Source organism: Stenella coeruleoalba (assembly GCF_951394435.1).
Source record: "Stenella coeruleoalba genome assembly, chromosome: 7".
Classification (NCBI taxonomy): domain Eukaryota; kingdom Metazoa; phylum Chordata; class Mammalia; order Artiodactyla; family Delphinidae; genus Stenella; species Stenella coeruleoalba.
Window position 1 is genome coordinate 58548523 of NC_137153.1, and position 17744 is coordinate 58566266.

Below are 17744 nucleotides of genomic sequence, written 5' to 3' on the forward strand. Positions count from 1 at the left end.
CGATAATTACCTTAAATGTAAATGGATTAAATGCTCCCACCAAAAGACACAAACTGGCTGAATGATACAAAAACAAGAGCCATATATATGCTGTCCTCAAGAGACCCACTTCAGACCTAGAGACACATACAGACTCAAAGTGAGGGGATGGAAAAAGATATTCCATGCAAATGGAAACCAAAAGAAAGGTGGAGTAGTAATTCTCATATCACACAAAATAGACTTTAAAATAAAGACTATTAGAAGAGACAAAGAAGGACACTACATACTGATCAAGGGATCGATCCAAGAAGAAGATACAACAATTGTAAATATTTATGCACCCAACATAGGAGCACCTCAATACATAAGGCAAATACTAACAGCCAAAAAGGGGAAATCGACAGTAACACATTCATAGTAGGGGACTTCAACACCCCACTCTCACCAATGGACAGATCATCCAAAATGAAAATAAATAAGGAAACACAAGCTTTAAACGATACATTAAAAAAGATGGACTTAATAATTGATATTTATAGGACATTCCATCCAAAAACAACAGAATACACATTTTTCTCAAGTGCTCATGGAACATTCTCCAGGATAGATCATATCTTGGGTCACAAATCAAGCCTTGGTAAATTTAAGAAAATTGATATTGTATCAAGTATCTTTTCCAACCACAACACTATGAGACTAGATATCAATTACAGGAAAAGATCTGTAAAAAATACAAACACACGGAGGCTAAACAATACACTACTTAATAACAAAGTGATCACTGAAGAAATCAAAAAGGAAATTTAAAAATACCTAGAAACAAATGACAATGGAGACACGACGACCCAAAACCTATGGGATGCAGCAAAAGCAGTTCTAAGAGGGAAGTTTATAGCAATACAAGCCTACCTTAAGAAACAGGAAACATCTCGAATAAACAACCTAAACTTGCACCTAAAGCAATCAGAGAAAGAAGAACAAAAAACCTCCAAAGTTAGCAGAAGGAAAGAAATCATAAAGATTAGATCAGAAATAGATGTTAAAGAAATGAAGGAAACGATAGCAAAGATCAATAAAACTAAAAGCTGGTTCTTTGAGAAGATAAACAAAATTGATAAACCATTAGCCAGACTCATCAAGAAAAAAAGGGAGAAGACTCAAATCAATAGAATTAGAAATGAAAAAGAAGTAACACCTGACACTGCAGAAATACAAAAGATCATGAGAGATTACTACAAGCAACTCTATGCCAATAAAATGGACAACCTGGAAGAAATGGACAAATTCTTAGAAATGCACAACCTGCCAAGACAAAATCAGGAAGAAATAGAAAATATGAACAGACCAATCACAAACACTGAAATTGAAACTGTGATTAAAAATCTTCCAACAAACAAAAGCCCAGGACCAGATGGCTTCACAGGTGAATTCTATCAACATTTAGAGAAGAGCTAACACCTATCCTTCTCAAACTCTTCCAAAATATAGCAGAGGGAGGAACACTCCCAAACTCATTCTATGTGGCCACCATCACCCTGATACCAAAACCAGACAAGGATGTCACAAAGAAAGAAAACTACAGGCCAATATCACTGATGAACATAGATGCAAAAACCCTCAACAAAATACTAGCAAACAGAATCCAACAGCACATTAAAAGGATCATACACCATGATCCAGTGGGGTTTATTCCAGGAATGCGAGGATTCTTCAATATATGCAAATCAATCAACGTGATACACCGTATTAACAAATTGAAGGAGAAAAACCATATGGTCATCTCAAGAGATGCAGAGAAAGATTTCAACAAAATTCAACACCCATTTATGATAAAAACCCTCCAAAAAGTTGGCATAGACAGAACTTTCCTCAACATAATGAAGGCCACATATGACAAACCCAAAGCCAACATCCTCCTCAATGTTGAAAAACTGAAAGCATTTCCACTAAGATCAGGAACAAGACAAGGATGTCCACTCTCACCACTCTTATTCAACATAGTTTTGCAAGTTTTAGCCACAGCCATCAGAGAAGAAAAGGAAATAAAAGGAATCCAAATCGGAAAAGAAGAAGTAAAGCTGTCACAGTTTGCAGATGACATGATACTATACATAGAGAATCCTAAAGATGCTACCAGAAAACTACTAGAGCTAATCAATGAATTTGGTAAAGTAGCAGGATACAAAATTAATGCCCAGAAGTCTCTGTCATTCCTATACACTAATGATGAAAAATCTGAAACTGAAATCAAGAAAACACTCCCATTTACCACTGCAACAAAAAGAATAAAATATCTAGGAATAAACCTACCTAAGGAGACAAAAGACCTGTATGCAGAAAACTATAAGACACTGATGAAAGAAATTAAAGATGATACAAATAGATGGAGAGATATACCATGTTCTTGGATTGGAAGAACCAACATTGTGAAAATAACTCTACTACCCAAAGCAATCTACAGATTCAATGCAATTCCTATCAAAATACCAATGGCATTTTTCACAGAAGTAGAACAAAAAATTTCACAATGTGTATGGAAACACAAAAGACCCCGAATAGCCAAAGCAACCTTGAGAACTAAAAACGGAGCTGGAGGAATCAGGCTCCCTGACTTCAGACTATACTACAAAGCTACAGTAATCAAGACAGTATGGTACTGGCACAAAAACAAAAAGAGAGCTCAACGGAACAGGATAGAAAGCCCAGAGATAAACCCACGCACATATGGTCATCTTATCTTTGATAAAGGAAGCAGGAATGTACAGTGGAGAAAGGACAGCCTCTTCAATAAGTGATGCTGGGAAAACTGGACAGGTAGATGTAAAAGTATGAGATTAGATCACTCCCTAACACCATACACAAAAATAAGCTCAAAATGGATTAAAGACCTAAATGTAAGGCCAGAAACTATCAAACTCTTAGAGGAAAACATAGGCAGAACATTCTATGACATAAATCACAGCAAGATCCTTTTTGACCCACCTCCTAGAGAAATGGAAATAAAAACAAAAATAAACAAATGGGACCTAATGAAACTTCAAAGCTTTGCACAGCAAAGGAAACCATAAACAAGACCAAAAGACAACCCTCAGAATGGGAGAAAATATTTGCAAATGAAGCAACTGACAAAGGATTAATCTCCAAAATTTATAAGCAGCTCATACAGCTCAATAACAAAAAAACAAACAATCCAATCCAAACATGGGCAGAAGACCTAAACAGACATTTCTCCAAAGAAGATATTCAGACTGCCAACAAACACATGAAAGAATGCTCAACATCATTAATCATTAGAGAAATGCAAATCAAAACTACAATGAGATATCACCTCACACCAGTCAGAATGGCCATCATCAAAAAATCTAGAAACAATAAATGCTGTAGAGGGTGTGGAGAAAAGGGAACACTCTTGCACTGCTGGTGGGAATGTGAATTGGTACAGCCACTATGGAGAACAGTATGGAGGTTCCTTAAAAAACTACAAATAGAACTACCATATGACCCAGCAATCCCACTACTGGGCATGTACCCTGAGAAAACCATAGTTCAAAAAGAGTCATGTACGAAAATGTTCATTGCAGCTCTATTTACAATAGCCCAGAGATGGAATCAACCTAAGTGTCCATCATTGGATGAATGGATAAAGAAGATGTGGCACATATATACAATGGCCATAAAAAGAAACGAAATTGAGGTTTTATTAGTGAGGTGGATGGACCTACAGTCTGTCATACAGAGTGAAGTAAGTCAGAAAGAGAAAGACAAATACTGCATGCTAACACATATATATGGAATTTAAGAGAAAAAAAAATGTCATGAAGAACCTAGGGATAAGACAAGAATAAAGACACAGACCAACTAGAGAATGGACTTGAGGACATGAGGAGGGGGAAGTGTAAGCTGTGACAAAGTGAGAGAGTGGCATGGACATATATACACTACCAAACGTAAAATAGATAGCTAGTGGGAAGCAGCCACATAGCACAGGGAGATCAGCTTGGTGCTCTGTGACCACCTAGAGGGGTGGGAGGGAGGGAGACACAAGAGGGAAGAGATCTGGGAACATATGTATATCTATAACTGATTCACTTTGTTATAAAGCAGAAACTAACACACCATTGTAAACCAATTATACTCCAATAAAGATGTAAAAAAAAAAAAGGCAGAAGATTGGCAGGTTGGATAAAACTAGATCCATCTATGCACTCTCTACAACAGACTCACTTTAGATATGAAGACACAAAGAGACTGAAAGTAAAAGATGGAAAAATATATTCCATACAAATATTAACTGAAAGAAAGCTGAGGGGGCTATATTACTGTCAGGCAGAATAGACTTTAAGTCAAAAAGAGACAAAGAAGGGCATTATATATTGATAAAAGATACAATCCAGCAAGATACAATACTTATAAACATATGCAGCTAACAGTAGAACTTCACAAGATATAAAGGAAAACTGACAGAATTGAGGGGAAAACAGATGGTTTCTACAATAATACTTGGAGATTTCAATACCTCACTCTCAACAATAAGTAGAACATTCATATGGAAAATTAATAAGGAGATAGAAGACTTAAACAACACTAGAATCCAGTTAGAACTAACAGACATATATAGAACACTCTTCCAACAACAGCCGAATATACATTCTTTTCAAGGGCACAGGGACCATTCTCTAGGATAGACCAAGTCTTAATAAATTTAAAAAATTAAAATCATTAAAAGTATCATTTCTGGGACCTCCCTGGTGGCACAGTGGATAAGAATCCACCTGCCAATGCAGGGGACACAGGTTCGAGCCCTGGTCCAGGAAGATCCCACATGCCATGGAGCAACAAAGCCCATGCGCCACAACTACTGAGCCTGAGCCTTAGAGCCTGCAAGCCACAACTACTGAGCCCATGTGCCACAACTACTGAAGCCCAAGGGCCTAGAGACTGTGCTCTGCAACAAGAGAAGCCACCACAACAAAAAGCCTGCACGCCACAACAAAGAGTAGCCCCAGCTCACCGCAACTAGAGAAAGCCCGCATGCAGCAACGAAGACCCAATGCAGCCAAAAATAAATAAATAAATTTTTTTAAAGAGTATCATTTTTGATCACAAGGGAATGAAACTAGAAATCAGTAACAGGAGGAAAACTGAAAAATTTCCATGTAGAAATTAAACAGCATGCTTTTAAACAAGCAATGGGTCAAGAAAGAAATCACAAGGGAAATTACAAAATACTTTGAAACAAATGAAACAAAAACACAACATGAGAAACTTACGGGATGCAGCAAAAGGAGTACAAAGAGGGAAACTTACAGCTCTAAACATCTACATTAGAAAAGAACAATCTCAAATCAATAAACCTGAGGAATCAGAAAAAGAAAACTAAACCCAAAGCTAGCAGAAGGAAGGAAATAATCAAAACTAACTCAAGAAGAAAGGGAAAATATGAATAGACCTGTAACAAGTAAGAAAATTATATCAGAAATTAAAAACCTCCTAACAAAGAAAAGCCCAGGACCAGATGGCTTCACTGGTGAATTTATCAATACTTCTGAAGTCCTCCAAAAAATCTGAAGAGGAGAGAATACTTCCTAATTCATTCTATGAGATCAGCATACTATGATACCAAAGTCAGACAAAGACACTATGAGAAAACTACAGGCCAACATCCCTTATAAGTATAAATATAAAAATTCTCAACAAAATACTAGCAAAACAAGTCCAACAGCATATAAAAGGGATCACATATCACAACCAAGGGGGATTCATCCTCAGGATGCAAGGGTAGTTCAACAAATGCAAATCAATGCAATATACCACACTAATAGAATGATGGAAAAAAACACATCATCTCAATTGATGCAGAAAAAACATTTGACAAAATCCAATACCCTTTCTTAAAACATTAAATAATGTTAAATAATTTTTTAAAACATTAAATAATACCCTTTCTTAAAACATTAAATAATGATAAAAACATTAAATAAATAGGAATCGAAGGGAACTTACTCCATATGATAAATGTCATATATGGAAAACCCACAGCTAAACTAATACTCAATAGTTAAAGATTGATAAGGATGTACACTTCTGCCACTTCTATTCAACAAAGTACTAGAGAAATTCTAGCCAGAGAAATTAGAGGGAAAAGGAAGGAAGGAAGGGAGGGAGGGAGGAAGGGATGGAGGGAGGGATGGAGGAAGGAAGGAAAATAGGTCAAGCGAGCAACCAAATTGGAAAAGAATAAAGTTATCTCTGCCGATGACATGCATGATCTTCGATGTAAAAAATCCTAAAGAACTCACACACACACAAAAATCCTGTTAGAGCTAATAAATTTAGCAAAGTTGCAGGATATAAAACCAACACAAATATCAGTTGTATTGGGCTTCCCTGGTGGCGCAGTGGTTGAGAGTCCACCTGCCAATGCAGGGGACACAGGTTTGTGCCTCGGTCCGGGAAGATCCCACATGCCACGGAGCGGCTAGGCCCGTGAGCCATGGCCGCTGAGCCTGCGCGTCCGGAGCCTGTGCTCCGCAACGGGAGAGGCCACAACAGTGAGAGGCCCGCGTACCGCAAAAAAAAAAAAATAATCAGTTGTATTTCTATACAATAGCAATGAACAATTTGAAAAGAATATTAAGAAAACAATTCCATTTAAAATAGCAAGGAAGGGCTTCCCTGGTGGCGCAGTGGTTGAGAGTTCGCCTGCCGATGCAGGGGACACGGGTTCGTGGCCCAGTCCAGGAAGATCCCACATGCCGCGGATCGGCTAGGCCTGTGAGCCATGGCTGCTGAGCCTGCGCATCCGGAGCCTGTGCCCCGCAACAGGAGAGGCCACAACAGTGAGAGGCCCGCATACCGCAAAAAAAAAAAGTAGCAAGGAAAAAAAATAAAATACTTAATAAACAATGTAACAAAGGAGATGAAAGACTTGTACATACAAAAAAACTACAAAATGTTGCCAAACAAAATTAAACACAACCTAAACAAACTGGAAAACATCTTTTGTTCATAGACTGGAAGACAATATCGTTAAGATAACAATGCTACCCAAAACAATATAAAGATTTGATGCAACACCTATCAAAACCTCAATGCTTTTTTTGTTCTTATTACAGAAATAGAAAAACTCATCCTAAAATTCGTATGGAATTTCAAGGGACCATGAATAATGAAAACAATTCTGAAAAAGAACAAAACTGGAAGACTAACATTTCCAAATTTCAAAACTGACCGCAAAGCCACAGTAATCAAAACAATGTGGTACCAGGATATGGACAGACATACAGACCAGTGAAATAGAATAGAGAACTCAGAAATAAACCTTATTTGGTCAACTGACTTTTAACGAAGGTACCAAAACCACTCAATAGGGAAAGGACAGTCTTTTGTGCTGGGAAAACTGAATATCCCCATGCAGAAGAATGAAGTTGGACCTTTACCCTATACCATACATAAAAATTAACCAAAAATGGATCAACAACTTAAGAGCTAGAACTATAAAACTCTTATAGAAAACAGGGTAAAATAAAAAATCTTCATGACGTTGGATTTGGCGATTGTTTCTTAAGTATAACACCAAAAGCACAAATAACGAAAGAAAAAGAACAGATAAATTGTATTTTATCCAATTTTAAAACTTTTGTACATCAAAGGACTCTATCAAGAGAGTAAAAAGACAATCCACAGAATGGAAGAAAATATTTTAAAGTTATACATATGGTAAGCATCTAATATCCAGAACATACAAAGAACTCACAACTCAAAAACAAAGAGACAAACAAGCCAATTTAAATACTGGCAAAGGACTCAAAGGACTTTAATAGAACTTTCTCCAAAGAAAATATACGAATGGCCAAAAAGCACATGAAAAGATGTCCAACATCAATAATCATTAGGGAAATGTAAATCAAAACCATAATGAATACCACTTCACACCCATTAATATGGCTATTATCAAAGTCTAGAAAATAACAAATGTTGACAAGAATGTGGAGAAACTGAAACACTCCTGCATTGCTGGTGGGAATATAAAATAATTCAACCCCTGTGGAAAACAGTTTCGTAGTTCCTCAAAATGTTAAACCTAGAATTACCATATGACCAAGCAATTCCACTCCTTGGTATATACTGAAAAGAGCTTAAAATGGACTCAAACAGATACTTGAACACTAATGTTCATTATAGCATTATTTACGATAGCCAAAAGGCAGCAATTACCCAAATGTCCAACAACAGATGAATGAATAAACAAAATGTGGTATATCCATACAATGGAATATTACTCAGCCATGAAAAGGAATGAAGTTCTCATGCATGCTACAGCATGGAGGAACCATTTAAACATTATAGTAAGTAAAATAGGCCAGATACAAAAGAACAAATACTGCATGATTCTACTTATATGAAATATTTATAATAGGCAAATCCACAGAAATGGAAAGTAGAACAGAGGTTACCAGGGGCTGGGGGAAGAGAGAATGGGGAGTTGGTGTTAATGGGTATAGAATTTCTGTTTGGGATGATGAAAAAGTTCAGAAAATAGTGGTGATGCTTACACAGCATTGTGAATGTACTTAATGCCACTTAAATGAGCATTTAAAATGGTTAAAATGTTAAATTTTATGTTATATAAAATTTACCACAATTATAAAAATGAGTGAGAGAGAAAACAGGTGCCCTTCTGCACTATTAAGTGCCTAAAACAGCATTTGGCTCGTAATAAGTTGTCAAGAACATGTACTGAATGAACCTATCATGTCTACTAACACTTAATTCCTCATTATTCACCATCTTAAATTATTCTGAGGGTTTTAGCTAAGAAATAATGGATTAGAAAAGAATATAGTTAAACCAAAATCAGGAGCAGAACAAAAATATCAGAAAGAGGGTGGTGAAAGGCATGAAATTAGCCTAATACAGAGGGCAAGACCAAAGTAAAAGCAAAAATAAAGGCCAAGATCTGACAGGAAAATGTGCCATCACTTGAATTTCTTTTCTTTCTTTTTTTTTTTTTTTGGCTGCACTGCATGGCTTGCAAGATCTTCGTTCCCTGACCAGGGATCAATTCTGCGCCCTTGGCAGTGAAAGTGGAGTCCTAACCATTGGACTGTCAGGGAATTCCCCATCACTTGAATTTTATCGGTCTTTTTCTCCTACTAGTTCCCAGTCCCAGTGAAGTTTCTCTAATTTGTTTCCAACTAAGCACATCCAATATAAAGCCCCCATACAGTCATCACTAACATCAATGAGAGTTTGTTTCATGGGAAGAGGTGGAAAAGATAAGACTTTTTACCATCTCATAAGCAAATGTTTCTTGTCTGCAGACCCGGTCTATCGTTATGGTTTCTTCCCGGTGTTCCAGAAGTCTCTTTCTAACCCTGTTACAAGAAAAATCAAACTTCAACATTCTTTACTGGGGCTTCAAAAATATCTTTAATATTTAGCTTTTTATTCTGAACTAATTTTAGACTTAAAGACAGGCTGAAAAAATAGTACAAAGAATTCCCTTACATCTCTTACCTGGCTTTCCCTGTTAACATCTTACATGTTCATAGAATAATTATCAAGACCAGGAAATTAACATTAATACAGTATTATTAACTAAAGAACTTTTTTGAATTTCACAAATTTTTAACTTTAGTGCCTTTTTTGTCCCAGGATCCTATTCAGACACCACATTGCATTTCTTATTTCTCCTTTCCCCTCCAGTCTTCTACAGTTCCTCAGTCTCTGTCTTTCATGAGCTTGACACTTTCAAAAAGCCCTTATCAGTGTTTTTATAAAGTCCTTCAATTTGGGTTTAATTGCTGTTGCCTCATAATTGGAGTAAGCTTATAAACTTTTGACAAGAATACCTCAAGAATGATGTTTTCCTTCTCACTGTATCATCCTGACGTTCATAATGTTAATATTAGTATGTCTTATTCCTGTAGATATTTACCTTGGTTAAGCTCCTGTCTGCCAGGTTCCTACACTAGAAAGATATTTTCTTTTCCTTTGTCCCTGATAAGTGTTTGCGGGGAGATACTTTGAGACTATGCAAATCTTGTTTCTCCTCAAACTTTCATCCAGGAATTTTAGCACTCACCAGTAGATTTTGTCTACAACACTTATTACTGTGGTTTATACCTAACAGTGATTCTCTATTTTCCTCCTTTAACATTTATTCTTTGGTATTATGAGGAAGACCTGCCTCTTTCTTCCTATTTATTTATTTGGTTATTTATATTTTTAGTATGAACTCATAAATATTTACTTTATTCTACAGGTTAAAATCTAATACTACTGTTATTCTGTTGCTCAAATTATTCTAGTTTTGGCCACTAGGAGCTCCTTCAATTTGGCTCTGTTCTTTCAACAAGCCATCTTTTTTTTTTTTTCTTGTTAAGTATTTCCTTGCTTTCTGGCACCACAGAAGATGCTCAAGGCTCACCCTGTATTTTCGTGTCTCAGCCCTGGAATCAACCACTTCTAGGAGCCCTAGTTCCTCTACTGGAGAGAGGTTTAGACACCTGTACCTGAGCATGAGGTGTTCTCATTGTTACTGCAGTCACTGCTTCCAGGACTCTCAGCAGAGAGAGGTACGAAACATACATATATATACTAAACCACACATGTACAAATATCTGTGTTTCTGTATTTTTCTGTTTATATATTTTTTAACTTCAATAATGTAGTTTATTTAACCCAATACTCTGTTATATATTTTTAAAGCCATTGAGTTTATACTAATACTTCTAATCCCAAACTAAAATCAGGATTCATTTTAGCCTTCAGCCTTTCCTTGTTTATAACTTTTCTCCACAAGAAACCCAGCTCCCTTTATCTATATTCACTTACACATTCAGTTCTTTAAAAAACATGGTTTCAGAATTGCTAACCTACATCCCTGTGAAAAACACTAAAAATTAATAGTTCTTTTTGTCTTCAGCCTTACAACACTGAATCCAAGTACACTTTTATACAGAATCAGATTAGATCTTTCTTACTAATTCTCTTCAGTATTGTGATGCTATTCATTTGTAACACAATTAGACTCATTTGTTAGTTTCACATTCTATTTTGGGTCTTCCCCTACATCTTGGCTGGTTTTAATTGTCTGATTACTTTTGGGTTGTGTAAAAGATATGGGAAACACTACTATGATTCTAAGAGTTATAAAAGGTATACATATTCAGAAAAGTATCATTCCCTCTTGGTCCGGACCACTAACCTGTACCTATTTCCTCCTTTCTTTCCACCCCTGTCCTACCCACCCACCGCAGGCCACCAATCTCTACGGTTCTGGTTTACCCTCTCCATTTCTTTTGTTCAAACACACAGATACCTATGTATTTTCTTATATTCCTTTTTGTGTCAGTCTGAGTTCAATTAGGAGAAAAAAACTAAACGGTAATTTGAACAAAGTTTAATCTAAAGAATTATTAACTTTTAACAGAGGACTGGAGTAATGAGAGACTGGCAAGTAAGAAGTAGAGAACGCTAGAGAACAAAGGAATAGCATACAAGGAACCCTACTCCTTGCGCTAAGAAAGAATACCCAAGGAAGGCTCCCTTTTCTTCCCCCAGGACTGACAGCCAGACCTTATTGGAGAGGGAATGGCTGTGACTCGCTGAATGGCAGAGAAGTTGCTAGGGTGCATCAGTGGAACCTGCTGGAAATCTGCCCTCAAGGGTGACAGGAAAAGCTTTTCCAGGGAGGTTTCAAGGGGAGTGGAGCAGCAGGGAAAGCTCTGTGCTACTGACTGCCGGGTACTGCGGGAGCTGGATGCTGGGGAAGCTGTGTGTGCTGCAGGACCCTGCTGAGCCAGCACATGGCACCAAGAAGCAGAACTCCTTCCTCATGCAAAGTCTCTCCTGTGCCCTTTACTGACAAAGCTTAATACTGTGCCAGTTGGGAAAGGAAAAATATTTAAAGAGCTGAGACTCATTTTTACAGAGCAGGCAAAAAGGGTACACTTTTAGATGAGAGCCAATAAACTGATACGCAATGAAACCTCGTTTTTACAAGAAGGGTAACGTATGCTTCTGGGCTTTGCTTTTGTCACGTAACAGTATTTCCTAGAAATCTATTGGTTCATCCTTCCTTATCCTTTAGCACAGCTACACAATACTGCACTGTGTGGATGTCCTATAATTTCTTCAACACTCTCCTATGTATGTATATTTAGGATATTTCAAATATTTGCTATTACAAACAATGCTGCAACGAATAACCTTATGCATAATAAATTTTCATATTGTTGGAGGTATATCTTCAGTAGAGATTGCTAGAAGTGGGACTGCTAAGTGCCTATGTAATTTTGCGTTGGGCATTACCAAATCTCCCTAGAGGAGGGCTGCTATCAATTTACGTTTCCATCAGGAATGTCTGAAAATGCCTGCTTCCCTCAGCCTCATCAAAAGAATGTATATTTTAAAATTTGTGCCAGTCTGATAGGAGAAAAAAGGTATCTGTCACTTTAACTTGCATTTCTCTAATAATGAATCTGCATGAACATTTCTTCATGTTTGTGAGTTATTTTTATATCTTTTTTGTGTGTGAGTTATTGGTTCATATCTTTTCCCCATTTTCCCTTTGGGTTTTTGGTCTTTGTCCCTCAACTTTTAAGGTATTATATATTTGGGTTACCAGCTCTTTGTGTATATGTTATATTTTCTCCAAGTCTGGCAGCTGTCTTTTGACTTTGTTTATGGTGTTTTTTGTCATGCAAATTTTAAATTTTTATATGTAGTCCATTTTATCAATCTTTTCCTTTTATTACCTCTGGATTTAAATCATAGTTAGAAAGCCTTTCACTACACCAAGGTAGGCATGTTTCATTTTCTACATTTTGATCCCACTCCCTCTGGAGTTTATTCTTGTGTATAGCGTCATACTAAATTTCCATATGCATTTGAATCTAACTGGACTTTCTCTTCTATTCCACTGGTCTATCTGTCTATTCATGAGCTAGTACCCACTGTTTTAATTATAAAGGCTTTGTAGTATATTTTAATATATGGTAAAATTACCAGGCACTCACAATTTTCTCCTCCTCACCCAGTTTTTTCCTAGTTACTCTTGAATATATTACATATGAACTTTATTATCAACTGTCTAACTCCATAAAATAACCAATACTTTTAGCATTTTTATTGGGATTGCACTTAATCTGTAAATTAACTTAGAAACAACTAACAACATTATAATGCTTAGTATTCCTATTCAAGAACAGAGGATATCTTTCAATGTTTTCAAGATTTTTTCTGAGTCTTTCAGGAGGGTTTAAAATTTTCCCTTACCTCAGTTTTACACATTTCTTGTTAAATTTATTCTTAAGTATTTAACCTTTTTGACTATTGTAAATGGGATTTTCCTCCATTATGTCCTCTAATTGTTTACTGTTTGTATCTACGAAGGCCGTTTTTTTTACTTATCAATTTTGTATCCTGCTCTTACACTAAATTCTTTTTTGGTTTTTGTCTGTTTTAGCATTGATTTCTTTTCCAGGTAATACCATTAAATCATTCACAAATAGAGCTAGTTTTTCTTCTTTATCTACCCTTATGCTTCTAATTGATTCCTCTTGTCAAACTGCATGGCTAATCCTGTAATACAATGCTGCAAAGCAGTGAGATACTAGGCATGCTTGCTTATTCCAGATCTTAGCAGAAATATATGTACTGCTTCCTTATTAAATAAGATAGTAGCTTTACAACTAAGGTATATATATTTTACCATGTTGTAACAGTAGCCCTGTTAGAACAGTTCCATGTTAGAATGGCCTGATTTTTGTTTTTGTTAGTAAATTCTAGTTTTATTATGTTGTGATCAGAGAGTGCTGTTTGTTTTATTTCTACTCAATGGATGTTATGATGTTTCCTCTGTGACCTAATATATAACCAACTTTTGTGAATGTGCCACACAGTCTCTAACACAGGGTTATAAATTTTATGTATATATATGTATCTCCATAAGACATACCCTACTGATTATGTTGTTTAGGGCTCTTACCTCCTCACTTTTTTTAGCCAGTTGATCTGTCTTGTGCTGAGATTGGTATATTAAAGTGCCCTATTGTTAGTGTGTTTCTAGCTATGTTTCCTTGTATCCCCTATAGTTTTGTTTTATAAAGTTGGCTGCTATATTCTTTGGGGTATATATAAGTATTCTATCTTAACTGTGGTTTGTGGCCTTTAGCACTAAAATGTGTCCTTTGTCATATTTAATGTTTGGGGATTTGAATTTTATTAGTCTGTTATCAGGACCATTACATCTGCTCAATTTTTCTTTCCATTTATCTGGTATACTTTTGTCCCACCATTTATTTTTAACCTCTCTGAATTACTTTATTTTAGATGTGTCTGTTGTCTCTGCAAGGTTTTTGTTTTGTGAGCCTAATCTAAACCCTTTTATGAGACTGTAGAAAAACTGATGCCTTTGGCCTCAATTCTATTACATTTTCTAATTGTATGTATTTTGTTATATTAGCTGTTTTCTTCATTATGAGACATGTCTTTCTGCTTGTCTACTTTTTTAGAAATTGCAGAGGGAAGTTTGGTATTTGCATTTTTGTTCCAGTGGTTACCTTTGCATTTATATATTTTTTAATGCCCCTTGTTACCCATTTTCTCTCTGAAATATAACTGTTTTACTAGGATACATCTCAGAGTTGATAATTCTGAGTTAATTTTCCCAGGTAACCAGTGAGCCCTTTTAATTTGTTCAGGTTTTCTTCCCCATTCTGGAAATTTTTCTTAGATTATATTCTTAAATATTCTATCTATAAGCTATTGTACTAAAAACAATGTTGCTTAATCTTTGGAGAAAAGAAGTGCTAGAAATGTATTTTATGCCACAATAAAGGGATCATGTACTTAGGTTTTGTTTTTACTTTACGTTTTTAAGTTATTGGTAGGGAAAAGAAAGGAAGGTTTAGTGAAAGAGAAAGCAGAGAGAGACAGATTTTTGGCTTTTGGCACAAGCCTAATTCACTTGTGGTACTGTTAAGATTAAGATTAGTCTTATTTTAAATATAATAGTTTTAAAGTACATCAAAATAATCCCAGCTAAGGAATGCTGCACTAACTCCTTCTACATTAGATTATACATATAATTCTACTCACATTTCCTATGGAAGGGACTAGAAGACAACCAATGAGATCCAGTTGATCTAGTACCAGAAAATAGCCAGGGGAAGCACTGTGTAAAGCAGTCTGAAAATTACTATTTCACATAGCTCAATAACATCATTATAAGCCAATTAGCATGTAATTAACTATAGAAAAAAAAAGTCTGCTTTATAAATATCAACTTTCTTCTTTTAGCCAATCTCTAAAAAATCGCTTCCTTAGGTTTATGCAAGTTTCATTTATTCCACTCATTCTACAAGTATCTACTGACTCCCTATTATTATATGCCAAAATTCTAGGAATGAGGGACATGGCAGTGGGTGTGACAGACACAGCTTATGGAACTTTTAAGTCTAGCTAGAAAACAGAAAATTAAATAAGTACAGTATAAGTGTGAAGAGTATTTCAATTAGAGAAGTATCGCCAGCTACACGAGCATAAAAGGGGAGCTAGATGGAGTCCTTAGTCCTTCAGCTAAAACTTGAAAGATGAGTAGAAGTCAGCCAGACCGGGGGATAAGGAAGTGTGAGTGTTCTAGGCAAAGGCCTAGGATGAGAGAGCACATTCTAGGAACTGAAAAACAGTGTAACATGGCTGGAGCACTGCAGCGATGTAGGGCCGAAAAGACCAGCAAGATCCATTCTATAGAGAACCTTGTGATCCATTTAAGAACTCAGGACTATGCCTAAGAACGACTGAAAGATTTTATGTAAGAGAGTTAGACAATCAGATGTGCATTTTAGAAAAAAATCCAAATAATCAATCAACAATAGTTAAAGGGTACCAAATGGAGTAAAGCAGTCCGACAGGCTTAAGCGCAATTCACAGATGATGGAGCTTGGACTCTCAATGAACCTTCAAGGACTTTAGAAGTGTTAGAAGAATTCTAGACATCACAAGTGTGTCTATTTCCAAAGGGAGATAGATGGGTTGTAGAGATGTGGAAATGAATGTTAGGGACTCAAAGACTGGTTAGGTTAGGGTTCAGTTGGGAGAGGGGCCATGTGCATCCTGAGGCACTGAAAGAGAAAATGGTTGAAAACAAGTCAAGAAAGGCAGATTTGGGCTATGTGGAAGGTTTCAAATGTCTAAGTAAAAAATTCTGAAATTTGCCCATAGAGGAGAGGTTGAGCCATTGACGATTTCTCAGCAAATGAGCGTGCTTAGGTGATAGCAGGATGGATAAGTCAGGAGAAAACACAGGACCTAGGAAAGACAGGAACCTTTTATAGTGCTCCAAGTGTTGCTAATGTAAGTGTTAGCAACAGGGATAAGAGAAACAGATTCGGCAATTACAAAAATAAGCCAACAATAAGGTAGGGTCGAAACGCCTGCAGGATAAAGTATGACAACATAGCTGATGCAAAGTAAACGGGCTACAAACTGGAAATTACAAATTTCACTATTACATGCAGTTTCTCTATAATAGTATTATCATAGAGCGGCCTTTCTCAAAATGTGGTTGGCAGACCGGAATTGATCTATGAGCTATTTGTAATCCAATCAGTACAGACAATGAGAGTAAGCATTTAGAAATGTTCACACCTATATGACAGTAATATTACTGTTGAATTTAATGATAAAAAACTTGGAGTTTTATTATGTTTGCCTTTTAATTTCATTTTTCTAGTAATTCATTTTTATCCTATTTTACAGAAGTATGGATCTGACAGAAAATTTTCAAAAACGAGTCCTTTACCACACTATCAAGAGTATTTAGCTTGCCACCCCAAAATCTAAGCAGATTAACTGTACCTTTGTAAACACTTAAAAATAAACACAAATTTGAATATGGACTGGATATTAGAGATAATGCTGTTACTGTTAATTTTCTTAGGTATAATAATACCACTCTGATCAAGTAATAGGATCATACTTTTAGAAGCTATACGCTGATGTACTTAGCGGTAAATTATCATGATGTCTGCAACTTACTGAACAGTTCAGCCATAGAAAAAGACACACACGAGGTATCTCAAACACATACAGCTAAAGCCAATACGGCCACATGTCAACAATGGTTGAATTTAGGAGGTGGGATAACAATACCATACTCTCAACTTTCGAATAATATAATGTTGAAAAAAATATTTAAATAAGTAACAAAAGCAAAGTCCTCCATACCCCAAAGTCACTAGGTCAGTATTTTCTGGGATGACTTCTGGATCCTCCCCTTCCTCAAGGCACTTCAGTTTATCAAGACTAAAACAAAAACAAACAAAGTAATCACCACATCCTGTCCTTAGCAAGCAAGAGTTGTGTCCTAAATACATCACTGAATAATTAAGCAATCAGATAACCAGAATTAAAGGCGAATTCTGTGCCAATATTCTATAAAGAAAGGGATATACGCCTGGTTGAAGGCGGCCAATACTGTTAAATGGAGAAAAAGATTGTTATTTTAATATTTTCATTTAAAATAAATCACTTTGAGGAATATCTCAATAACAGTATACCCAGGAGGTCCCCAAAAGAGACCAGAGATAATCAAGGTTTTGACACTGCTGTGGTTAAATATCCTTCCAGCCTCATCATAAACTAAGGTTCCTCCGTCGTCAAAGTGTCTTGTCAAAGACATACACGTCGCTGTTACTCTGATTGCTTTCCTACATTAATAAGCACTTTAAAAACTAGTGAATAGAAAAATT

At 36.2% G+C, this 17744-nt stretch overlaps 1 protein-coding gene across 4 annotated transcripts in view; it reads right to left on the reverse strand.

Moving 5' to 3' along the window:
- Positions 1–17744, reverse strand: part of SNAPC3 (small nuclear RNA activating complex polypeptide 3) — a 116830-nt gene that overhangs the window by 24759 nt on the left and 74327 nt on the right. For all 4 annotated transcript variants that reach the window (XM_079927386.1, XM_079927385.1, XM_079927384.1 and 1 more), the window contains 2 exons: positions 17221–17298; positions 9275–9359 (listed from right to left, as the gene is read on the reverse strand). In XM_079927386.1, coding sequence (XP_079783512.1) covers positions 9275–9359; positions 17221–17298 — 163 coding nt within the window. The remainder of the gene's footprint in view (positions 1–9274; positions 9360–17220; positions 17299–17744) is intronic.